We start from the raw sequence: 26,155 nt of genomic DNA on the forward strand, positions 1-26,155 counted from the left end.
TCCCAACTCGCGCTCCAGTATATTGTCTTCAGCCTGTGGGGCTATCTATGAGTAAGCTGTATCTATGTGGCTAAACATGCCAATTTTGGACTTGATAATTGGAGCACACACTGTGCACCATGTCCTCGTCACTTCTTTTGTGCCAGTAACGGCGCGCAGAGACCTCGTGAACACTGTTCCCATCTGTGAAGCTCCCTTCACCACCCATCTCTGTCACTAGCCCGCGACTCCCAGTCACCATCAATCTCTGCCAACCTCAATGTGGCGTTCAGTTGGTCATATACTGGTCAATTTAATATGAAACATGTATCGTTCTTCCCTCTTTTTCCTTTTTTTTATGAAAGAAGATGAAAGTCTGAGCATCCCCGGGCTTACGACCTGGAATTTGGCTGGCTTAATTTATTTATACATTTGTGTCACATTCACCATTCTGCCCATTATTGAGCATCCATATTGCATAAATTCTTGAAACCTGTATATTGCTCACTCCTTTCAACAATGTCATTTATAAAAAAAACTTGATTTTTCAGGAGATTGTTTTTAAAGTTTAAGAATATAATAAAATGTATTAAAAATAAATATCAAACCACTTATTGAACTTTTTACTGTGCAACAGATCTTTTTAGGTAAAACCTGAAGGTTTTTTCTCCATTTGAAAAATATTTAGTTTGTTTAAAAAAAAATAATTAAACAATACCTTTTCTTCAAAATGCAAAAACAACACTTTCTGCCCTGTAGCGGGTAAATATTAAGTTAAAAATATACCGCTTTTGCTGGGATATAGAACATTAACTGGGCATTCCGAAAACATACACAACTGAAATGGATGATTTTAGATATATGACGTTGTTGAAAGGAGTGAGCAATATATGCAATGGTCTCAGATCCTTCCGCATACCGAAAAGATATTCAATATATTTGTGAATGGTTGATTGTTGCGCCATCAGTTGATGAATTGATACAAATACAAATACAAAATTATTTGTAAATAAATAAAGCAATTGAATTGACGTTTTATGCGTCAAAGTGTTTTTCATGTAAGTATAGCATATTGATTTATTATGTCGATAATAACACCGCTTTCTTATTTCACCCAGTGATGAAAATACAAAAATATCTGTGTAATTTACACTCAAATGCTGTATTACACAATCAGATTAATAATTTAATAAAGTAAAGCGTGACCAATGAGCAACGTTTAATGTTATCTGATCTTGCATTTATATGTACATAATGATAATATTAGGTTTATTGAAATATGTATGTAAATTATTAACCGTATATTGACTATATCATTTTGAGTGTGTCCAAATACACTTGTACACAAATCTGGATTATCTCCAATTAAAGGAGTTATTTTTCATATTATTTTTTGACATCTCAACATAGATAAAGAAGAATACGGAAGTATGGGCATTTACGGGGCTTACGACCATCATAGGCTGGTTTAAGTGATCACTTGTGTAACATTCACCAATTCTACCCATGATTAAAAACAACACTTCTCAAATTCATTTCTCAAATACTTCAGGTACCAGTCCAGGGTTATATTGAATAAATATTAGAGTGAAAAAATCATTTATATTTATTTGCCCCCCCCCCCCTGGGAATCGAACCCGGGACCTCTAGAACGGTAGCTGAGCGTGCTGACAATTACACTACGGAGGCAGACACTAAATCAGTTATGGCAAGCAAAAATCTTTCAGCAAAAGCTTAGCTGGCAGTGCACAAAGGAGTCCTGGTTCCAACCCTGGTATGGAAGTGAAGCACGGAGTTGGCAAAAAAAGGATGAAAGTAGGCTGAATATAGTCGAAATGCATTCTCTCAGACAAATGTGCGGCAAAATGTTGTATGATAGATGTTCGAATGGTGAGGAAAGAATGCAAGACCGATATAAGCATTATCACACTCACACTATGCTAATTTATTTCATTGTTTGCCTATGAAAAAGAAAATCAGTTGTTGAAAAAAAAGTCCTCTATACTGGTAAAAATTAAAGTAAAATGAGACCTCGTTTAACGCTGTTTAATTTTTTCGCTGTACTATAGGGATTCCTCAAAATTACGCGCTATTTTGTTGCGTCAATACTCGCAAGCAATCTGGCGACGCAATTTTATCTCGATCAGCTTTTTTGTGGTGATCTCGTTTAACGCTGTATCGTTTGCGAAAGAACCCATTGGAACGTATCCTCCGTACGAACATTATTCACAGGTACAAAAGAAAATAATAATATTTATAAAATAAAATTACCTCTCAACCATCGCAAAAGAAAGTGGTCATTGTGTTCTGGTCTGATGCACACATCTTTGACATTCCGACGGAACTAAAAAAAGAAAGAAGAAATTAGTCATATTTTAAAATAAAATAAAATGTAATTATAGAGGAAATGTTTTATTTATTGTTTTGGCGTTCACTTTGTGGTAAGGCATGATGAAATTATAAAAGAAAAATACTTGTTTTTTACCACTTGATTTTTTTTTATTAAAAAAAGAGAAATATTTGTGTGTTTATTATTTACAAATATTTCAATTTCATACTATTTCTGTGAGCCTAAGCGGCTCATTATTAGAAAAAGGTATCAAATTGTGGTAGAGTGGGTTCGAACCGAGAAATTTTGACTTAAGAGTCCGCGACAGTAACCACGGGACCACAACCAAAATGAGAAATAGAAATTACTCATCGGGAATATTATATGTATATTATATGTATATACATATCATATATATGACTAATGTATGTAATATGTTTTGAAATAATAATAATAATAATAATAAATAAACTGACACTTATATTTTATTATATATAATATAATTAAAACCCTTATCCGCACCCAATGGTGCATAGGGCACTGCGTCATATAAACGCAGTGTTATCTTGATCGTTTACACATGAAGGAAAGGTGATCAGCCCTCCGCTTCAGGTACCAGTCCAGGGTAATATTAAATAAATATTACAGTGAAAAAATCACTTATGTTTATTTAACCCCCCTTGGGAATCGAACCCAGGACCTCCAGAACGGTAGCCGAGCGTGCTGACCATTACACTACGGAGGTGGACAATTTCGGTATATTTTATTATATGTTTATTTTATTTTATGACACGTTTATTTTATTCTAACGACTAGTTTCGGATGCTATGCTTCCATCTTCAGGTCTAGATATAAACTGTTTGTGTTTTATGGTTTTGTTTCATAAAATAGGTGTTTATGCAATTATTGTGTTTATTTTGATGACAACAATTGTCAAATTATTATTAAATATATCGCTCACTCCTTTCAAGAACGTCATAAATCAAAAAACTTGATTTTTCAGGAGAACGTTTTGAAAGTTAAAAGATATAATGCAATGTATTAAAAATAAATATCAAGCCACTTATTAAACTTTTTACTGCACAACAGATCTTTTGAGGTAAAACTGGAAGGTTTTTTCTCCATTTGAAAAATATTTAGTTTATTTAAAAAATTAATCAAACAATACATTTTCTTCAAAATGCAAAAACATCACTTTCTGCCCTGTAGTGGGTAAATATTAAGTTAAAAATATGCCACTTTTGCTGGGATATAGTAAATTTTCTGGGCATTCCGAAAACATGCACAACTGAAAATTGACGATTTTTGATTTATGACGTTCTTGAAAGGAGTGAGCGATATGTTTACATTTAGATCCCAAGATGCAAGCATGGCTTCTGAAACTCGTCGTTATAATAAAATAAACTCAAGTGGTAAAAAACAAGTGTTTACAATTTCATAAAGGAAATGTATTAACCCTAGATAACTAAATTATATTTGTAGATACAATGCCATTTGTGGATCGCACAATATTGACATATATGTAGTAGCTGTGCGGAATAGTGATTTATTTTTAAATGTCTCTTACAATCATTCATAATAAACCAAACTTAGTGCCATATAACCGTTTTTTTTTTAATGAATACTTTTGATAAAATTCACGTTTTCAATTGCGTAGTCCGCACGACGAATGTTTAGTTATTAAGGGTTAAAGATTCATTTTTTATGAGTATTGAGCAAATCGTTTCGGACAAGGCGCGTTGTAATACCGACAATGAGAGAAAGGGCAATGCACTTTTCTTTTGTGTAAATGTGGTTTCAACATTTTATTTTAGTACGCTTTTCTGCAGAAGTGTTTACACAATGGGAAATTAACGGGCGAAAAGCAAATAAGAATAATAAAAGAGTACTTTTAACACTTTCACTGCCAACAGGATTTTCGTAAAATGTCCGAAAATGTTTTACTTTGTGTCTTATGGTTTTATTTCATAAAATATGTGTTTATACAATAACTGTACACAATCGTACAAATTGTTTTGTATTAAAATTGTATTAAAATAGTATTAAATTATATTGAACTTTAGCAAGTTATTATATCGGCTCAACACAGGCTAAAGCTTTCAAGTGAGTTATTTTTACTTTTTTTAGAAACATCGACGGATATGTATGAGGAGATGCATGAATGTGCAAGATACAAATATTGTTTGCAAACACAGATTGGTGTGGCATTCTACTCTCTCTGCCTACTCCTGCGGGAAGCGGCATGATGGCTAGTTGGTTGGTTACTTTTATGAATGCACAATATTAAAATTATTTGCACTCGCACTGCAACTTGTGACAATTCATTATTTTTCGATTTGCACTAAGCTGCATAAAGTAAAAACCTTGACCTATATCACAAGTATGTTTTTGTTTGGTTTGAAGATGTTGTTTCTTATCAATAAAACCGCCGATGTACATTTATTTTAATTGCCTTGGATGGTAGAAGGTGTATATGACAATTATATGTAAATGTCAGTGACAGCAAGTATGGTTAAAGTGACCATTCGTCCCGTTTTCAACGGGACCGTCCCGTTTTTAAATAGCCTGTCCCGTTGTCCCCAACTAAAGTTTCAGGACGTCGAAATGTCCCGTTTTCAAAAAACGCGGTAACAATTTTTTTTAAAAGTGGAAAAAATCGAGGATAATTTGTAGAATAGCCGTTTCATATAACTTTGCTGAACACATCCCAGCTTGATTTCGGTGCATATGGCTACAGCGGGTGGCTGGTGAGTCATGTGCAAAGACTGACTAATTTATATAAAGACCGCCGACTCTTTATATAAATAATAAAACAACATATTTTTTTCGTGTTTATATTATTTATTCCTCTTATTTTTTTAACAACATTCCTTTTCTTTTTATTAATACATAAAAACTATGAAAAAATTATGTTTTCTTGAATATACATGCTATTACGTAAAAAATGGCACATGTTCCGTTTTGAGGACAAAAATAAATGGTCAGTTTATGTATGGTAAGTACTTTATTTGTTAATATGCAGCACATTGTTCTTCATTGTCATTCGTAACTTAGTAATGACCTGTTTCTTCGCGTTAGTGAGGTATTTATGTTCCTTTGTTGAATCATATTCGTGTGAAATGACTAATTAGATAATTATCTTTTTAGTTTTTTTTTATTTGTTATTATTAGCTTTTGCTCATTCAAACGATAATCGTTTCATACAAAAACAAACTGCGATTATCTCTACATCTCCGCGTTTTTCACTGTAGGTAGGTACTAACTATATTGTCTTGTATATAATAATTACGTACAATAATATTAAACGTGATTAACGATTATTAAAACAACGAAATAACGTTTGAAAAAAACGCAACCCTGTTATATCACTCGTCTTTGATTATCATTTTGCCACCAATATTCTTATTATACCATGATACACGATTATTTATCTCTATGCTTTTGTTCGCTTAAGAATCGTCACTTTGACAGTTAGATTTTATTATTTTTTCAAATCATTATTATTTATTTAACGTATTTGATTCCTGAACAATATTACCAGATAAAAAAAACTATTTGAAAATTATCAAACATACGCGATACTTTGTTCAAAGTTGCCGCCAATATTCGCAATATTAATGCCCTAATTGGGCTTTTACACAAAAAACGTGGTAGTTAAAAATTCGTTTGGTACGTAATAAAAGATGTAAGAAAGTACAGCCTAAAAAAATAGCTAACATATATATTTATTTAGATAGTACACAAACAGAATAATTGAAACACTTTCCTTATCATTTTGTAGCATAAACAATTATGTAGAACACAAAATAAATAATACTTATAGAACACACAAAAAATATACTTTCAAAACATTATTATATTAATGGTTAAATTTAAAATCCTCGCATTTTCCCCACATGGTGCCAATCTACACAAATTCCCCAATCGAGTTGAAATTCCCCGCAGTTTGGAGTTTTCCCCACAGGTTGGCAACCCTGATTGGAACTATAAATTTAGTTTGAAATCACATTCGCGTTAAAATGTTCGGATTTCAAATTTCGTGTTTGCGGTAGGTACCGAGTGTGACAATTATAATTTAATCAATATTTTAATTACTAAGTACCTACCGAGTGTGACGAATTATAATTTAATCAATATTTCCCACTCGTCAACGCGTTTTCCGTAATGTGTACAGTACGTACTGCAGGTGGCGTACTTATTAAGTGAGAGGCATGAACTCAAAAGGAAGGACGACTTGAATAATCTTACAAAATTGGATCTAATTGAGCAATCTGACTGCTTGAGATCCCGCTGCAAATTAAAGTAATATGACGCAAATTCAATTTTATTACCATTTTAATTACGTTTACCTTAACGAAGAAATTTGCAACACTAAGAAAAATAATTCAAACAAATTATCTTAATTTTCATACGCCAAACGTATTCATAAATTCCTGTTAAAATTTGACCTTGTAACGAAAATATAAAATAAATATATCAAGCCGATCTTCATACCCTGTATCATACTTTCATCCAGTTTAAACCATATTTAAAAAAGTTGATTACCGTTGCTTCTATGCGCGATTAATTAATGTAAACGCAACCCGTCGCGTTATGTTTAACGAAATTAAAAAAAAAATTGAAATAAGTCTATATTTTTTGCATTATTTCTATGCTGTTCAAGAAACGTTACTTTGCAAGATGGTTTTAATTATTGGTCCAAATAATTGTTTGACTTTTTTTCGATTCCTGACCATTTTTTTTATTTTTGACTTTTATCTGCACCCAATGGTGCGTAGGGCACTGCATCAGATCGACCCAATATTAAAGTGATCGATAATTATATGAAGGCAAGGTGATTAGTTTTGAGCTTCAGACATCAATCCAGGGTGATATGACATTCGAGTGAAATATCAGTAATATTCATTTTTACTCTTTCCGGGAGTCGAATCAGGCACCTGCAGTGCGGTAGACAAACGCGGTAGTCACTATACTACGGAGGCGACAAATATTAAATGATTTTTCATCGATTTTTTATGATTTATTTTTACTCTTAGAAAATGACAAACACGCAATACCTCTGCTAAAAATTACAAAAAAATTATAGCAGACAGATGGAAGAAGAGTGTCAAAAAAGAGTTGCGTTTAAAAATGACTATTTCACATTATGGAGATTTAAAATAATTGTTAACCACTTTTTAAAGAATTTCCCCTACAGTGCACATAATAATTACCATGATAAAATCAGAAACAAAGATATAATTATGGAAATATAAATAACATAATACGAACTGATATAATATTATTACATATGTTTTAAACACGCATATATCATAGAGCAGGGGTGACAAACTTTTGGCATGCGTGCCATAGGTGGCACGCGAGTCGATTTTGCATGGCATGCGAATGAAGAGAAAAAAATAAAAGCGATTTTTCAAAAAATTCAAAAGAGAAGAAATAGTATTTAAAAAAATCAAAACATATTTAAATAGAAGAAAGTACTACCAGCTATGAACCCGATATAAAAATACAACAAAATCTCAATAATAATTCAGTTTTAAGGGTTCTACATTTTTTAATTGAGTCTATTTTTTTCTTTTATTCTGCCATTAATAAGTACTTAATTATTTTTAGGTATTAATGCTTTGTTTATATAAATTTGTATACAATTATATAAAATTTAGTGTATTAATGCTTTGTTCATATTAAAATTTGTATTAAAAATCTGAAGTTACACAAACATTTGATGGATTTTTATTTCCATGGCATGTGGCACGTGGCATTATTACATTGCAGAAAAAAATGGCACTCAGGCACAAAAAAGGTTCGCCGTTCCTGTCACAGAGGGTGGATAATTCGTTTTCTGAAGATTGTGTAACGACCATAAAACTAACTTGTGTTATTCAATTTTGATATGTAATACTTAAAACTGTTTAGATATTTCAACAAATAAATTTATGTTAATTTTTATTAGTTACGTCACGCAAGTTAACCCCGTTTGTCAACCCTTAGTTGCTGAAAGTAACCCCACATCATACATTGTCATGGATACGAAAAATACGTTTAGTCGATTAGGCTAAATTGTTTGAATTCAGTTCCACAAATGCAGTCAGTTTCGTGAAATTCGTTCAGTAATAGAGTTGCCTAAATAAAACCGCCAAAATGTCTTTAGAAAAAATTAGTAACACCAATTCGGATTTGCTCAACGAAGGGCCAAGGATAGTTATGGTCACGGAAGGATCAGACAGTGATTTATCCTCGGCGTCTTCTAACTCGTCAGACGAAGGACACGATTTGGACGCCCTGAAGGATGCCAATAACATCCCACCAGATTACTGGCACATACAGAAACTGGTCAAATACATGAAGGCAGGAAACCAAACGGCTACGATGGTTTCACTGTCTTGTTTAAAGGACCACGATCTGACGGTTGAATTGAACCAAGTCGCGATACAAGACGCGGGAGGATTGGAAATACTAGTAAACCTTTTAGAAACTAAAGATATAAAGTGTAAAATAGGAACATTGTACGTCCTAAAGGAAATAACGAACCATTTAGATATACGGAAGAAGGTCACAGACTTGGGAGCCGTTCCGTTGCTGGTTTCAATCCTGTCCGACCAGTCGAAAGAACTGCAAATACTCGCAGCCGAAACCGTGGCCAACCTGGGTAAAGTGAGAAAGGCGCGTAAGTTCGTCAGGAAGAACGGAGGCATACCAAAACTGGTCGACTTGTTAGACGTTAGCGTGAGGTGAGAGACTCTCGAATGCAGCTAGTCCTCAATTAACGACCATCTCGACTGGAGACAGCCAACCATCACTAGGCCGAGAACTATCGAATCTCTGCGTCTCGTCATCAACAAAGATGAACGAAAATGTTATAAGATATATATCTCCAAGTAAGTGGCATTCCACTCTTCTTAATTTGCAGATATTTACTTGCGTCTGACCAAGTAAGACATGGAACGAAATCTAGTTGAATGAGGACTGGCTGTAGCGACGAATTATTGATTTTTTTTTCACTGAATATTTGGTTTGATGATTCGATCGGCTCTAGGTGTCTCATGACTGAAGTCAGCGACTTGACAGATGAAGAGAAGACTATGCTGGATATCACCAGGGCCGGGACGAGAGCATTGTGGTCCATGTCGGCCTCGTGCAGGAACAGGGAGGCCATGCGGAAACACGGGATCATTCCTCTCATTCAGAGATTATTGAAGACGATACATATTGACATCGCCATACCGACTATCGGGACCCTGCAGGAATGCGCTTCGGAACCATCCTTCCAGCTGGCGATACAAACGGAAGGAATGATTCCTGATATTGTGAAACATCTGAACGGAGATAATACAGAGCTCATGGTAAGCATGCAACTTTATACGAGTAATGTATTATTTATTGATTTGAAATTAACTTTGTAGAATAACATGATGATACAAATATAACATATATACGGAAAGGCGTCGCAGCGTTGTTGTCGCAGTCGTTGCTCGACTGCGCACCTGGCGTCGTGGGTTCGATTCCCACCAATCAAAAAAAAATTGAGAAAGATTTATTTTCAATTGGTCTGGGTGTTTCTGATGCATTTTTCACATTAACCTCCCCTATCCTTACTATCCTATATGCAGACAAGCCTTCTAAAGTAAAGGCTTTGCGGGTTATTCCTTTAAAATTAAAATAAAAACACGTGTATAAGACCGCTATTAAGTTTATTCATAGAAATACGACTAGCTTTCAGAACTACAGATGTTCTCTTCAACATATGAAAATATAAATTGTTTTATTTTTAACAATTCGTAAGTTTGTTCTATTTTCTTGTTGATGAGAAAATCTGTAGTTCTCTAAACTGGTCTTGTTTATGTATATTAATTAACTCAAAATCTATTTTGTACACCTGTTTTTTTTTAAATATTGTATTTAAATGAGTAATGTAATTTTATTTCGTGATATCTAGAAGAAAGTGAACAGAAAATATTGAAAATATATAATTGCGTACAATCAAAACGTTTTACTGACATTGCATATATTCATAAGTATTTGCATTCGTAATTGAGCATTTTGATAAAATGATTTTTTCAAAGGAGGGTGAAAGTATTTCTTGTGTCAATACAAATTCAATTTTTTGTGTTTTTTTTTATTCATTACACACTAAAACAAAATATTGCGACAAGGAACTTTCCAATGATCTTTTTAAGCTTTTTTACACTTTGTTAGCACTTTAAAGTCATACATGCCTAGCGCGTATTTCGCAAAGATAGAAATGTCAGATGTACGCGCCAGGCGCGTATGCCTCACCCGACGTATTAAGGCGGGATATTTGATAGCCAATAACTATTTTTTTTTAAACCCAGGTAAATTTAAATGTAATTCATTACTTTTTCGTTTTAAATCAATGATTTTGTGTTGAAAAAATAAGTTTTTCTTTGAAATAAATATATCTTTTTTAAAAAACTGTTAAAAAATTATGATAATATTTTTTCAATACAAGTATATTAAAAAAAAACACTGAAACGTATTTAAAAATGTGCCTGGAAAAACGTCTAGGTCCTAGCCGCAGCCGGTCGCGTTCTGAATTTCAAAGTTCGACATAATCCCTAAGAAGTACGCGCCTATCGCGTATTTTGCAACTAGGGAGAAGTTAGATGCACGCGCTTAGCACGTATTCTGAAATTACAGAAACGTTAGGTGTACGCGCTTAGCGCTATTCTGCAACAAGGTAAATTAGATGTGCGCGCCTGGCGCGTACACCTCTATCGACGTGTTAATGGGATGTTTTGTTGTCACCAGATGTACTGCAGCCGCGCGATCTACAAGTGCGCCGTGGAGCCGGGCACGCGCGCGGCCGTGCGCAGCGCCGGGGGCGTGGAGCCGCTGGTGGGGGCGCTGGCGGGCGCGCGCTCGGAGCGGCCGTTGCTGGCCGCGCTCACGGGCGCGCTGTGGCGCTGCTGGGCGGGCGGCGCGGCGCCCGTGGCTCCGGCCGCGGCCGCCGAGGTAGTCGCGCTGCTGGACCACGAGTGCGACGAGGTGCTGACCAACGCGGCCGGCGCGCTCGCCGAGGCGGCCAAGGGCCGGGTCGGCAGGGAGACCCTGCGCGCCGAGGGCATACCACTCCTGGGTAAATTCTTTTACTCATTTATATATAAATCTTATCATACCTTTCGAATGAACGGTATGATGATGCTCCGCTCCACGTCTGGCAGCGAGTTATCCTGCTCTCACCACTCCGCATCTAGTAGGACTGATGGAACGGACGTTGTACTTTCCATATGATTATGTTTGATCAAAGGTGCTGTCTCTCTTGCAAATTTGAAAGAGAGATATGTCAGGAAGCCTAGATGGTTCTGTATCAGATTCGGGAATGCGGTAAGGACAGCTTTCAATGATTAAAGTCTGAGTAAATAAGTGTCTTATCCTTCTGTCCTCCACTGCTGGATGGGGGCTTCTTCCATATCCTTCAATTCTCTTCGGTCTGGTGCTGTTTGCTGCCAGTTTCTACCCCCCACTCGTCGGACCATCTTTTCAGTGTTCTGACGTCTCTTTTGTTCACCCAAGGTCTTCATCTCCTTCATTTGGGGTCCATTTTTGGAAACATGTTGCAAGGAAAGAACCCACAAGATAAACTCCAAAAAATTGACCCATTAGGTACATTTTTTATAAATGAAATTGAACCATAATGAAGAAAGACTGTTTGCAGTGAACCATCTGAACAGCAGTCATCAGCCGCTGCTGCAGAACGTGTGCCTCGTCCTCACGGAGTGCGCCAAGGACCGCGGCTGCATGGAGCAGCTCGAGGAGCTGGACGCCGTCAGACTCATCTGGTCACTGCTGAAGAACGACTCTCCGTGGGTGCAAGCCAGTGCCTGCCTGGCGCTGTGCCCTTGCGTCGAGAATGCAAAGGTAAGATCTGCCGTTTGCCCTTTTAGTGTAGCCGATTTCCTTGCCTTGTGTGGTGGTTAGCCCGTTTGGTTACAGTGCTGGAGATTCTCAGATTCTAATATTTATCTGCACCTAATGGTCCCACAGGGTATTGCAACATATCGACGCAGTGTTATCTCTTCTTCTTCCTTCTTATAAATCCTCGGATCTGTCAGTTTCGTTATCATAGGAAATGCTGAGAAGTTCCTGATTGACCCACACTAGATTATCTCTCCTTTTCGAATAAAGTAAAAAGTGTTTTTAGCTTCTAGCTAACCAAAATCCACTAATTGATCTAAAAACCTTGTACATAGTAAGCTACGTCAAACTAAAAAAAATATATTCCCAGGGAGGTAAAAATAAATACAAGTGATTTTCACTCCAATACTTATTTGATATCCTTTTATTATATTTGACACCCTGCCTTTTTATAATCTCAATCAAGTTACCGTATGGTTTCAATTCATTGCCCAGATTGGCCTGAGGACGGATGATAAAGAAAGATGAATTTAAACTCGAGTCTGAAAGTTTTTCGTTTACAATTCCAAAGTAACCATTGTTTCAGGATTCCGGAGTGTTGGTACGAAGTTTTGTAGGCGCGCTGGAGCTGATAGTCTCCTTGTTGAAGTCCCAGGACAACGGAGTCCTGGCTGCTGTGTGCGCCGCTCTGGCGACCATCGCCAAAGACAGGGAGAACCTGGCCGTTATATCCGACCACGGAGTTGTGGCCAAACTAGCTGCATTAGGTGATCAGTTCGTTCAAACATTTCAAACATCACTCATAATAATTCACCTTTGATCAAATTGGACCTTCATTTCTGTGGCATTAAATGTCTTATATCGCTCACTCCTTTCAAGAACGTCATAAATAAAAAATCGTCAATTTTCAGTTGAGCACGTTTTCGGAATACACAGAAAATATACTATATCCCAGCAAAAGAAGCATATTTTTAAATTAATATTTACCCGCTACAGGGCAGAAAGTGTTGTTTTTGCATTTTGAAGAAAAGGTATTGTTTAATTATTTTTTTAAATATTTTTCAAATGGAGAAAAAACCTTCAGGTTTTACCAAAAAGATCTGTTGCACAGTAAAAAGTTCAATAAGTGGCTTGATATTTATTTTTAATACATAGTAGTCTATTTTTAAACTTTAAAAACGTTCTCCTGAAAAATCACGATTTTTTTATTTATTTGAAAGGAGTGAGCGAAATGAGAGAACAATCGCGAGTTTTTGGAGTTGCGAAACTAATACCGTAATCAAGCAAGAATACAAGATGTCATATTATTTTATAAAAATCACATTTTTTAAATGGTGAAATTGTCAACTAATGATGAATTTCGTTAATTGATTCGACAGTCACTTTCGCGATGATAATCCACGTTAAAATTAAATATTTACTTGGTAAATACCGGTAATTACTAAACTAACTTCACCGGACTACCCATCGGAGGAATTGAGATTCGTCATTGAAATGACCATCTCTTGGTTAAGTGGGAAATCGACAAGATGTTGATTTAAGAATCAATCGTCAGGTCTCGTACTTTCTGGTATGTTTTGCCCTTTTATATATATTTTTTAAAGGAATAACCCGTAAAGCCCCTACTTTAAGAGGCTTGTCTGCATGTAGGATAATAAGGCTAGGGAAGGAGGTAAATGTGGAAAAATACGTTACAAACACCCAGACCAATAGAAAATAAATCCTTGAATTCATTTTGCAATTGGCGAGATTCGAATTGTTTTGTAATTCACGTTTCTGTCCCTTCTGTATGAAATTAACATAGGGGTAATTCGTACATACATTGGACTTCTTTTACGACAATGGCTTTCTCGTGAAAAGCATTAAGTGGTTAGTGGTCCAATAAGTTCACCTCCGTAGTGTAATGGTCAGCACGCTCGGCTACCGTTCTGGAGGTCCCGGGTTCGATTCCCAGTGGGGGACAAATAAATATAAGTGATTTTTTCACTGTAATATTTATTCAATATTACCCTGGACTGGTACCTGAAGCGGAGGGCTGACCACCTTTCCTTCATGTGTAAACGATCAAGATAACACTGCGTTTATATGAAGCAGTGCCCTATGCACCATTAGGGTGCGGATAAGGGTTTCATCAATAATTTTTTTTTTGTGAAAAGATAACATAGGGTATTCATACCCTTCTCTTGAAAACCGTTAAGTGGTTAATCGTTAATGGTTTATGTGAAGATAATATAGGAGTCATTCCTTCACCTTCCCTTGGAAACATCAATAAGATCTCTTCTGCTTGAAGTTAAAACAGGGGTCTTTTATACACTGGACTACTCATAGGACAATGACTTTCTCTTGAAAACCATTAAGTGGTCATTCAATGAGACCCCTTCTGTGTGAAGTGAACACCGGCGACGACAATCTCCGTCGAGGGCTGGCGGAGGCCGTGGCGTACTGCTGCGACTGGGGGGACAACCGCCAGCAGTTCGGCAGGCTGGGGGCCATCGAGCCGCTGGTGGGCTACCTCACCTCCAAGGAGCCCGCCGTGCACAGGGCCACCGCCCTGGCGCTCTACCACCTCTCCTTCCACCCCGTCAACTGCCTGACCATGCACCAGGTATACCGGTCGCCACATAACAATGCCGAACTAACACTCGAGAAATTAGCTAGGACACAAAATACCGAACCCTCTTCTAGTGGAACGGAAGGTCTGCTGATGACAGTCAACAGTCCGCCTTCTCCTGAGGAGTTTTACGTGGTTTCCTCTCAGCAAATGCAAAACGAGTCTAATACAATCCTTTATACGTTGAGTATGTTAAATTAGACATTCCTCCCGTCTGAAAAAGATCCATTTAAGAACAAATCAGCGACAGTGTAAATATTAGAATGTTTTTTTCTGCAAATTTTACATTGTTGTATACCTTTTGAGATGCTCCATCTCTGTCTCTCACAATAAATCTTTCTTATTCTTCATTATGTTTAAGAGGTTTTGCTTCGATCACGTGATCTATGAACGGTTATGACTCGTTATAAGATATTTGTAGGTTATTGTGGGTTATAATATTGTATAGGTTAAAACCTGTGTATTTTCATTACTCAAGGTTATATCAATCATTACGCTCACGCGAGTAAATCTTTGTGTACATGGATATATGTATTATATATGTAGATACACAAGTACAAACATAAGGTTGGGCTAAAGAAGGATAAGAGTAGACTGAATGCATTCGAAATGCGGTCTAGCGAGTGTTTTTGCCTAGAATTTTCACTCATGAATTACATGAAATTATAGTAACTTAAAACAGTAAAGAGTAAATCCACTCACGAGTAGGCAATAGGCTATGAAACTTAAAAAGTTGAAGCCTAAGTAGGGTCATGATAAGGGGTGTTGCATAAACCGTAGCTAGATTTAAGAGTCACTTGGACGTTAGGTAATTTAAAAAAAATCGAAATGCGGTCTCTGTGCGGCAAAATCATGTCTAATAGATGTTCGAATATGATAGACGTTAAGGAATTAATGAAAGGTTGCGATAAGCATTTTGAATGGAATGAGTAATGAAAGAACAGTAAAGCAACATTTATGAGGCGACATTTTGAGTGTGTCCAAATACTTTATTGACCCATTATTGACAACCAATAATTGGTTGTCAATAATGGGTAGAACTGGTGAATGTTACACGTGTGTAAAGTGATCACTTAAACCAACCTATGACGGTCGTCAGCCCCGTAAATGCCCAGACTTCCATATTCTTCTTCATCTTTGATGAGATGTCAAAAAATAATTTATGAGGCGAATGTGGTTGGTAATAGAAAGCAGAGAAAGACCGAGGAAAACTTGGCACGACCACGTATTTCAAATATTTGAAAGTGGCCAAGTCAGGAGTCGGAATAATCGGCGGGTATGTATGAGGAGACGTACGAATATGGAAGAGGCGAAGATGGTTTGCGAAGACAGATTGGTGTACCGTTCAATTATATCTGCCTATCCCTGCGGGGAAGCAGCGAGATGGTTTTTCAGTTAGTTATAAAAAAATCTTGTAGAATCTTTCATACATGTCATACAATAAGGGACTCTTCTAAAAAAATATTGCTCAACTCAACCATGGATGCTGGCAAGAACTCATATATGAAATAAATTGTCAGTTATACGATATATATGTATGAGTTCCAAAATTTCGGTAGTGTTGTTGTCAATCGTGGATAGAATGGTGAAGGTTACAGTGTATAAAGTAATCATTCAAACCAGGCTGTGACATGTCGTAAACCCTGTAAAAACCCAGACATCCATATTCTTCTCCATCTATGTCGAGACATCGATTTAAATATAACTCCTGTGTGGGAAACCCAGAATTGTGAAGAAGGATTTGGACAAACTCAAAACGTGGTAATAACGAGATACAGGGTACCATAAAAGGATGAGGGTCGGTATGTTATATTTTTATATGGATACTATTTCTAAAGTACAAGGTCATATTTTAACAGGATCTGTGAATACAGGTATTTTCAAGCGATCCGCGCACATTATTTGGTAGATATTACGCAACGATTCACGTCGCCCGAGGCGTGACCCGATTACCAGTCTTGTGGTATGTTTCAATACCACAGACATAATAAATCGAGTTTGACCCTCTGCTCTTGAATCCATAATGACGTTCGTTCAACCTTCCTGTTTGGGATTTACTGACTGCCTTGAAATAGCTATTAGTATTTTGTATTTTGACAAAACAGATTCGTCATTTGTAACTTTAACCGCAGAAGACTCGGATCTTAATGATCCGTTCATTTATTGGTGAGATGAAAAGAAGCTTTTTATTGAGTAGAAACTCTTATATTAGTATGTGAGGTCCAAATCCTGGATTATAATCACAGTACCATATTTTATTATTTTGAAGAATAATATAAATAAAGATTGTAATTATGTAAGCGAAAACATTGTTTCGTCTAATTGATATAGAAAATAAAAATAAAAATATATTATCCGTGAACAAAGGTGCCGGAACACCGTTCCACCGCATTACATGGAAAAAAACAGCCTTAGATATGACCGATCAAATATCGTTTTCTTCAAAATAAGTCGTTGCTAAATTAGATTTTGGATTTGATCGTTTAAATCTAATCTGGCAAACAAAGTTTACGATATTCAGCCGTCAGGACCACGCATAATCACGTCTCACATTAAATGGGGCCAGTATAGAGAGAGCCATGAATTTTAAGTACCTGGGAAGTGTCCTTGTTGGAAACATCGACACAGAAACCGAAGTGAAGTGCGGAATAGAGACGCTCGTACAGTTTTTAACTAGACGAGAAACATATTCTGTAACGACAGCCTCAATCTGAAGCTTCGGCAGAGAATGTTAGGTGTTATGTCTGGTCAGTACTTCTGCACGGAGTTGAATCCTGGACCCTCAAAGTCATCACTATGGACCGACTGAAAGCATTCAAAATGTGGCTACATCTTAAAACGCTACGCATTCCATGGACCGATATGGTCAGCAACGAAAATGTGCTCCAAAGAGCAAGAGCAGAGAGACAGTTGCTGACTGGTATCAAGGTACGAGCTATTGCACCTAATCATAAGAGACAAAATAGAGGGTCGACGAGGTGTGGGCAGAAGACAGATCTCCTGGCTCCGGAATATACGAGATTGAACGGGGATCAGGACCGTCGAAGCGCTGTTTAGAGCTACCTAGGACAAGGACAATTACTCTCAAGTGATGATCGACGTCAGGGGGACCCGACATGACAAGGACAGAAGAAGAAAGCTTATCTTTTTCTTTTTGGTGTAGGCATTGTGGATTGTTTTTAAGAGGGATTAGCCTCCTACGATATCGATTCCCAGCTATCGATCCATCTCTTTGGTGTTCTGGCCGGGAGTCGCCTTCTTCGCTATTGGCTGTGCAGTGTAATGTGGGGGAGTCTGTATGGTTCCATTTTCCTCACATGTGTAATTCCATTGTCTTTTTCGTTGCCTTCCCCACCTAATAACATCTTCGATCTCGCATATTTTTCTTATCCTGGCGTTCCTTATTCTACCTCGTAGTATCTTGCAGATATGCTCCTTAGAGTCTTCATTTCAGGCACTCATTTTTGTTAAAGCAATGTGATCAATACATATAAACCGAGAAAAAGCAATCCATACCATCTCAACATTTTTGGTCTGTCCAAATCCTTCACGAGTTTGCGTATTTGGGAGTTATTTTTACATTTTAATATCTCAGCATAGATAAGGAAGAATGTGTAAGGGTATTTACAGGGTCAATCACGACCCGTCAGGCTGTTTTGAGAGATCACTTTATACACGTGTAACATTGACCATTCTACCCATTATTGACAACCAAGCTATTCAAATTTTTCGACTCGAGCTTTTTTATTTAACATTATTATTATTTTTTGTGTATTGCCATTTACCTATTCAATCATTACAAAGGGATTATGCTGTTCACATCTGTGAAAAAATATGATCCCGTATGGGCAAAAAAATCGAGCAATTCTAAACAAAACAGGTATTTTGCAACTACCATAGTTGTTCGTTGCCCGTGGCACATTTTGGCAGGTCTTCGAGTCAAGGTCAGTAGAGACGAAAGAGTTGAATATGTTATTATATATTTTTTATGATCTTAAACGATTGACGCAACAATTTAAGTAATAAATCATAATAAATCATAGTAGGCAAATACTTTTCTCGTCATCTCAAGAAAGATGTAAAGATTATGGAATTCTAGGTAATTACAGGGATTACTACCATTAATGTGCAGAGGCAAATAGCCGCAAGTTAAAAACAGTAGTTTTGACTTAAACGAGTTTATACTAAACTTAAAATGATGCTTTTTGCCAATACATACACCGTAGAACGGGGCTATTTGGACTTTGATGTGTTACTTGAGCTCAGTACAAAAAAATATTTAGATCGTGGTATCGATCAAAGTATCGTGACAATAAGTGTCACCTGTCAGGGAAACAATGAATCATGTCGATGCGTTCATTATTGTAGACCAAATGCAGATCTAAATATTTTTATTTTTGTACTAGGCTCAAGTAGCCCCGTTCTACGGTATCGAATTAATACAATTTTGCGGCTATTTGGATAACGAATATCTCGGTAAAGGAAAGAGATAGAGCAAAATCTGTGATTGTATATGATAAAGGCCAGTTATAAGAATGCTTTGAGCCGTGTTACACGAAACAGCTGCTACTTGAGTTAAGGCTAGTTGCCTTTACACATTAGACCTGTCATAGACTGGTTCAAGTGATCGCTTTATACATGTATAACATTTACCAACATATGCACCATTAGGTGCGAATAATGGTTATAAAAAAGAACTTCTACCATTTTACCTATGATTGAAAACCACACCAATTTTCGGACCTTGTGTACTCATATATCCTTAAATTGACACGCTCTTTCACATTTAAGTTCAGGGCATCATTTTTAGTTGAGTTGGGTAAGCTTTTTATATGGCAGAGACCTTTATAAATTTTATATAAGATACTCACAAAATTATTTTTCATACTAGCCTGAAGTTTAAAATTTTTATTTAAGCTATAATTTGAGTTATCATTTGTAATAGGATAGCAGGTACTAGGTGAATGATATGCAGGGGTGGGCTGAAGGGGTCTCGGAGGGAATCGCGCGAGCCCCTTGTTAAATTTGACCTGGGCCGGCGAGCCCCTTGTTAAATTAAGAGAAATCAATTCTTTTATTAAATCAGTACATAAATGCAATTTCTGTGGTTGGTTTATATATGCATATTAAGTATTATTTATTATTATGAATTTTGGATAGTTTAAACAAAATTATACAATTATACGATATTGGTACACCTCCCCCCCTCCCTTCCCTCCCCACCATTTCCCATTTCCCCGCGAACCCCTTGTTAAATACTTGGCAGCCCCCCCTGATGATATGCCTTTATTCCTCTTAATCTTCCAGAACAAGTTGAAATCGGGAGGCAGCGTTGTGTTTTTAAAATTACATTTTTCCGATAAATCCCTAACAAATACGATCGATGGGTCAGACTGAACGGACCCGGTGGATACAAAGTGCATTTTCCGAACAGCATTCTGCACGAAGTGCATTACCGAACAGCATACTGTGTGCAGCCATATTGCATAACCCATTCATCCTTGTTGCTTCACGTCTCGCACAAGCTGTTTCATGCAATTAAACTAGAAATACTGGTTTGCTAATTTCACCCATTTGATAACATAGTTTGATCGAATTATGGAAGGATTATTCAACGATTTTGATTATGATGAGCCAATACCTACATTTGGATATATATATATATATATATATATATATATATATATATATATATATATATATATATATATATATATATATATATATATATATATATATATATATATATATATATTTATATATATAAATATAATATATATATATATATATATATATATATATATATATATATATATATATATATATATATATATATATATATATATATATATATATATATATATATATATATATATATATATATATATATATATATATATATATATATGATTGTGATTAGATGTGATTCAAGAACAAGGTTTCTACATTGGTTCATATATATAGAACTTCCAAGAATTTGAGTAGTGTGGTTGTCAATAATGGGTAGAATCGGTAAATTTTACACGTGTGTAAAGTGATCACTTAAACCAGCCTATGACAGCCCCGTAAATGCCCAGACTTCCATATTTTTCTTCATCTTTGATGAGATGTCAAAAAAAAAAAAATATTTATATATATATATATATATATATATATATATATATATATATATATATATATATATATATATATATATATATATACAAATATAATAATACATCCCTTCACATCTCTCCTACTTTGGGAAAGACGATTATTGGGAAATTTTATTTTGCAACGTCATCATCGATCTTGATCAGTTTCAATTTATTTTCAGGCTGGAATTGTGAAATTTCTACTAGAAACAGTTGGATCAAGCGACGAGCAGTTGCAGGAGGCGTCTGCAGGCTGCTTGTGCAATATCAGAAGACTAGCTTTGGAAGCCGATAAAGCCAAAATAAAATGAATACCATTCCTACCAAAAAATTTGTTTTAATTTCAATAAATTGTTTAACCTTGCATATTATAATGAATCATCTGATATCTTACTAGATTATGGATCAATATGCTGATAGACAGCCAATATAACCCAGTTAAACCCTGCATGTCATATGTTATGTGTTTAATTATTTAAACATATTAACCTCTATGCTGCTCGATTTCGAGTGTCAAACTTTCCGTCCCGTGCTGGATTATTTTACATTACAATATTTTTGACAAAAAAAGCATATTTTTGCCTATTTTTTGTAGTGAAACTTTCGGATATCCATCATAGATGTTCACAGTACACAATGCACATTACTTATTATGTTTTTATGATGTATTTACACAAAAATATTAACATTTACGGACTCGCGGCCTAAAGTATGGCGGCTGTATAGAAGACGCGGCTGTCGTATCTGCGGAGCACGAGCCGACCGGAAGTATTCACGATAAAGTTGACACTAAATTAAAATAATTTTGATATTTTATGACAATAAATCAAAGAGAACTAATTTATCCATGCCTCGAACCAAATTTAAGTGCAAAAAATTATCCATAGGTGTTGATATAAGTACGTAAAGTTGAAAAACGACTATGCATGCGATCCGCAGTCAACGGTACTTCTATAAAAAAACGACAATAGATGCGATCCGCAGCTTACGGGTTCAATACATTAGTCACAAATATAATATTCCCAATGAGTAATTTCTATTTGGTACATGGGATTGAGGTTAACAAGACTGAAAAACAATGTGCAACAAAGTATCAAACAAGAAAACACGTAAGTATAAAAATAAAAATACCACTTTTTGGATTATTGGTGTTAACACGACAAGTTTCGAGAACTACACATGTTCTCATCAAGAGGTGAAAATACAAACTGAGATTTAAATTAAAATACAACCTCATTTTAAATGAGGACATCTGCAGTTCTCTAAACTAGCCGTTTTTACATTAATTAACTCAAAAAGTGGTCTTTTACAAGTATTTTATTTTTATATTGAAATCATCAGGTTATTCCACAAACGTAACGTGTAGCAACAAAGATGAAGAAGAAGAATGTGGTATACTCTGAATTATGTCTCTGATAAGTAGTGTAAAGGTCAGCACGCTCGGCTACCGTGCTGGAGGTCCCGGGGTCGATTCCTAGGGTGGATCAAATAAATATAAGTGATTTTTTCACTCTCATATTTATTCAATATTACCCTGGACTGGTACCTGAAGCAAGTGGCTGATCACCTTTCCTTCATGTGGTAACGATCAAGATAACACTGCGATTCAATGATGCAGTGCCCTATGCACCATTGGGGTGCATGTAAGGGTTCGAAGAAGAAGAATATGTATATAACAATAACAATATTTGTTTTGCAAAATAATGTTTAAAAATTCAACTAAATTCAATGAGTTCCATATGTTTAAGTAGTGTGGTTGTCAACCATTGGTAGAATTGTGAACGTTACACGAATGTTTCTTCATCTATGTTGAGATGTCAAAATGTTGTTCATTTCTATTTTTTACAAACGAACATTGCAGTGAGCTATATTACTTTTTGACCAAAACGTTACGTATGTTGCAAAACGATTTTAAAAAAATGAGCCATTCACCTCGTTGACGAAATTTTTACGTCTATTAATAAAATATATCTCATTATCATCATTTGGAGAATAAAAGATGTCAAGATGACAATATAACCTAATCTTTTGCAAACACGTTTTACAAATTTGGTAACATTTGAAATACACGATGGTCGTTATTAATAATGTAGAGCTGCTATAAATGGTTTTATTCGTGATCACGTGACGTTTTAAAGTCAATATTAAAAAATACACATCGCTCACTCATTTCAACAACGTCATAAATAAAAAATCGCCAATTTTCATGCGTATTTTTTGTGCATGTTTTCGGAATGCCCTGAAAATGTACTATATCCCAGCAAAAGCGGTATATTTTTGAACTTAATATTTACCCGCTACAGGGCAGAAAGTGTTTTTGCATTAAAAAAAAGGTTTTGTTTAATTATTTTTTTAAATACCCATACAAAATATTTTTCAAATGGAGAAAAAACATTCAGGTTTTACCTAAAATGATCTGTTGCACAGTAAAAAGTTCAATAAGTGATATTTATTTTTAATACATTTCATTATATTTTTGAACTTTAAAAACGATCTCCTGAAAAATCAAGTTTTTTGATATATGACGTTGTTGAAAGGAGTGAGCGACATATCCAGGGCGTGCATTCTAAAAAGACGCAAAAACAGTGCCTACCCCATTTTACTACGTTCTATATGGGTATTCCGTATCGATAAAATTAAAAGGGTGTGTTAAGACGGTTTGGACGTGTGGAACGAATGAGTAAAGAAAAAATAGTAAAACAAATTTTTGAGGCATATTTACTTGGAAAAGAATCTGAGGAAGACCGAGGAAAATTTGGTATGATCAATAATGTCCTTGAAAGCGGTCAGGTCAGGAGTAGAAACAATCGGCGGGTATGTATGAGGAGATGCATGAAAATATTTAGAACTGTGCTTCCCCGTAGGGGTATCTTGATCTTGCCAAGTTTTTCTCGGTCTTCCTCTGAACCTATTCCCAACTATACTGTAAAAAAGGTGCATTATTGATTAAAGGATTACAAAGGACCGGGTGATATTAATTTTGTATTTTAATTTAAAATTTCATTAATTTTCACATATCGACGTTTCTTCATCCATGACAAAAAATATTTAAAATAAAATATTTAACAGTAATAAATTGCAGCTCAGATATTTGTTAGGTAAAAGGAACGGGAACTCCATTTTAAGCGGGAATCCATTATTATATTTGATGCATTTAGGCAACTTAAAAAAAAATTGCCGAAATAATACAATAAGTTGTTTCATACATGGTAATTATTTGTATTGTGTGAGATTTTGACAACATTGTAACCAGATCTTAAAACTGCTAATGAGAAAAATATCATACACGGAAAACCTCGTTTAAAATGGATGTCTGTTTGTTCAAAAATATTTGTCTTCGACGTGTGTTGTTTTACTTAGCGAAGTGTGAATTTTGAAATTTCCTTTTTATCATTATTTCACACATTGTTTTTTTTCTGTTTAATAGTAAAAATAAACTGTATATATAATGCTTATGGTCAAAAGACAGTCATGACTATAGATGATAGCTTATCCACGTTACACGAGTATAAAGTGATTACTTAAACTAGCCTAGGACGAGTCGTAAGCCATGTACATATATACCCAGACTTTAATATCCTTCTTCATCTATATTGAGATGTCAAAATGTCAAAACTAGTAAGGAGAAAAAATAAATTGCAAACATTTAAACAATTTTTGGCTTTGTTCTCAGGTTTTCAACCATTAAAAAATGTTTAAAACAAGTTAAAACCTTTTTTTAAAAATAAATTTGGTAACGACCCAACTTTCATTATGGCTTTAAATCGAATTCTCGCGTGAATTTTGTGTATTTTACAAAATTCTCTGAACTTAACATTTTAAACAATTTAAAAATGTTTTTAAAAAGTTTTTTTTGGTAAATACCACTTAAAATCTATTGTGACACGTGTTTCGATGAAAAATTGATAAATTTTTACCACAATGTGACTGCCGAATGAATCAAAATGTCTTAAATATACAAATATACGAAATTATGACAGTACAAGCAAATTCCGAGGGAATTTCGAAATAATGTCGACTGCATCCTTTCGACGTTTGATTTGTTTTATAGACTTGTATTGGCGAAAACATTTTTATTGACCGTTTTCGACGTTTTTAGGTTAAGGTAAGTGGATTTCGGAAACAGCCTGCTACTTCAAATTAATATTGTTTAAAGTCTGCAGGTGAGGTCATCATTTTCGTGAAACGAGCAGTGTTAAAAAAACTCAATAGTGTTAACATTTTTTTTTGTATTATTCGGGTATAACCCCTCGACCCGATGAAGTAGTCGAATGGATATTTCCACTTTTTAGAGAACAAATTTTAAGTGACACTAGACAATCGGTATAATTTTGATTGAAATTTGTAAAGAAATAAGGAAAATAATATAACTAACTAAAAAAAACTAACTAACCATCACGCCGCTTCCCCGCAGGGGTAGGCAGAGAGAATAGAGCGCCACACCACTCTGTCCTTGCAAACATTCTTCGCCTCTTCCACGTTCATGCATCTCCTCATACATACCCGCCGATTGTTACGACTCCTAACCTGACCACTTTCAAGTATTTGGCATACCTGATATAATATAATAACATAAAATAATATAATAACACCGTAAATTGACATTCCCATCATTAAATAAAAATTGACGCGTAATGTAACATCAGCTTTATTATTTATTGATTTGGTATTAACGTGGAATAACTGATGATTTAAATAAAATAATAAAACACATGTCGCTCATTCCTTTCAAGAACGTCATAAATCAAAAAATTTGATTTTTCAGGAGATCGTTTTTAAAGTTTAAAAATATTTTAAAAAATGTATTAAAAATAAATATCAAGCCACATATTGAACTTTTTAGTGTGCAACAGATGTTTTTAGGTAAAATCTGAATGTTTTTTCTCCATTTGAAAAATATGAAGTATATTTAAATAAATAATTAAACAATACCTTTTCTTCAAAATGCAAAAACAACACTTTTTGCCCTATAGCGGGTAAATATTAAGTTAAAAATATGCCGCATTTGCTGGGATATAGTACATTTTCTGGGCATTCCAAAAACATGCACAACTGAAAATTTACGATTTTTGATTTATGACGTTGTTGACAGAAGTGAGTGATGTGTAAGACCACTTTTTAAGTATATTATTTAAACACGACTAGTTTCGAGAACTACAGACGTTCTCATCAGCAGGCGAAAACAATACAAACTGAGAAGTTTGTAATTCTTGAATCTAGAGGGTA

General features: G+C 35.3%; 2 protein-coding genes across 5 annotated transcripts in view; one reads left to right on the forward strand and one right to left on the reverse strand.

Annotated features, from left to right (window-relative positions):
* The window catches only part of LOC148310575 (SEC14-like protein 2), a 44,074-nt gene that overhangs the window by 7,156 nt on the left and 10,763 nt on the right, over window positions 1-26,155 (reverse strand). For both annotated transcript variants that reach the window (XM_088258159.1, XM_088258160.1), the window contains exon 2: window positions 2,251-2,323. In XM_088258159.1, coding sequence (XP_088114285.1) covers window positions 2,251-2,323 — 73 coding nt within the window. The remainder of the gene's footprint in view (window positions 1-2,250; window positions 2,324-26,155) is intronic.
* On the forward strand, window positions 5,344-21,260 carry gudu (Armadillo repeat-containing protein gudu). 3 transcript variants are annotated; one of them, XM_088258157.1, is made up of 8 exons: window positions 5,344-5,559; window positions 8,300-9,039; window positions 9,345-9,651; window positions 11,078-11,405; window positions 11,985-12,187; window positions 12,771-12,951; window positions 14,575-14,789; window positions 21,112-21,260. In XM_088258157.1, exons 2-8 carry the CDS (start codon window positions 8,450-8,452, stop codon window positions 21,238-21,240), a joined length of 1,953 nt encoding a protein of 650 aa, XP_088114283.1. In that variant the 5' UTR covers window positions 5,344-5,559; window positions 8,300-8,449; the 3' UTR covers window positions 21,241-21,260. The 3 variants fall into 3 exon arrangements, with proteins under 3 accessions (XP_088114283.1, XP_088114281.1, XP_088114284.1); XM_088258155.1 differs by having other exon boundaries at window positions 5,344-5,390; XM_088258158.1 differs by lacking the exon at window positions 8,300-9,039.

Source organism: Brachycentrus maculatus, unplaced genomic scaffold (genome assembly GCF_059751285.1).
Source record: "Brachycentrus maculatus isolate JH-2025_06_01 unplaced genomic scaffold, ASM5975128v1 h1tg000091l, whole genome shotgun sequence".
Lineage (NCBI taxonomy): Eukaryota > Metazoa > Arthropoda > Insecta > Trichoptera > Brachycentridae > Brachycentrus > Brachycentrus maculatus.

Bases quoted from the DNA above. Each gene is read 5' to 3' on its own strand.
- gudu (XM_088258157.1), top strand. From the start codon at position 8,450: ATGTCTTTAGAAAAAATTAGTAACACCAATTCGGATTTGCTCAACGAA. The intron at 9,040-9,344 runs GTGAGAGACTCT...GATCGGCTCTAG, and splicing joins TTGTTAGACGTTAGCGTGAG to GTGTCTCATGACTGAAGTCA. The intron at 12,952-14,574 runs GTGATCAGTTCG...TTCTGTGTGAAG, and splicing joins GGCCAAACTAGCTGCATTAG to TGAACACCGGCGACGACAAT.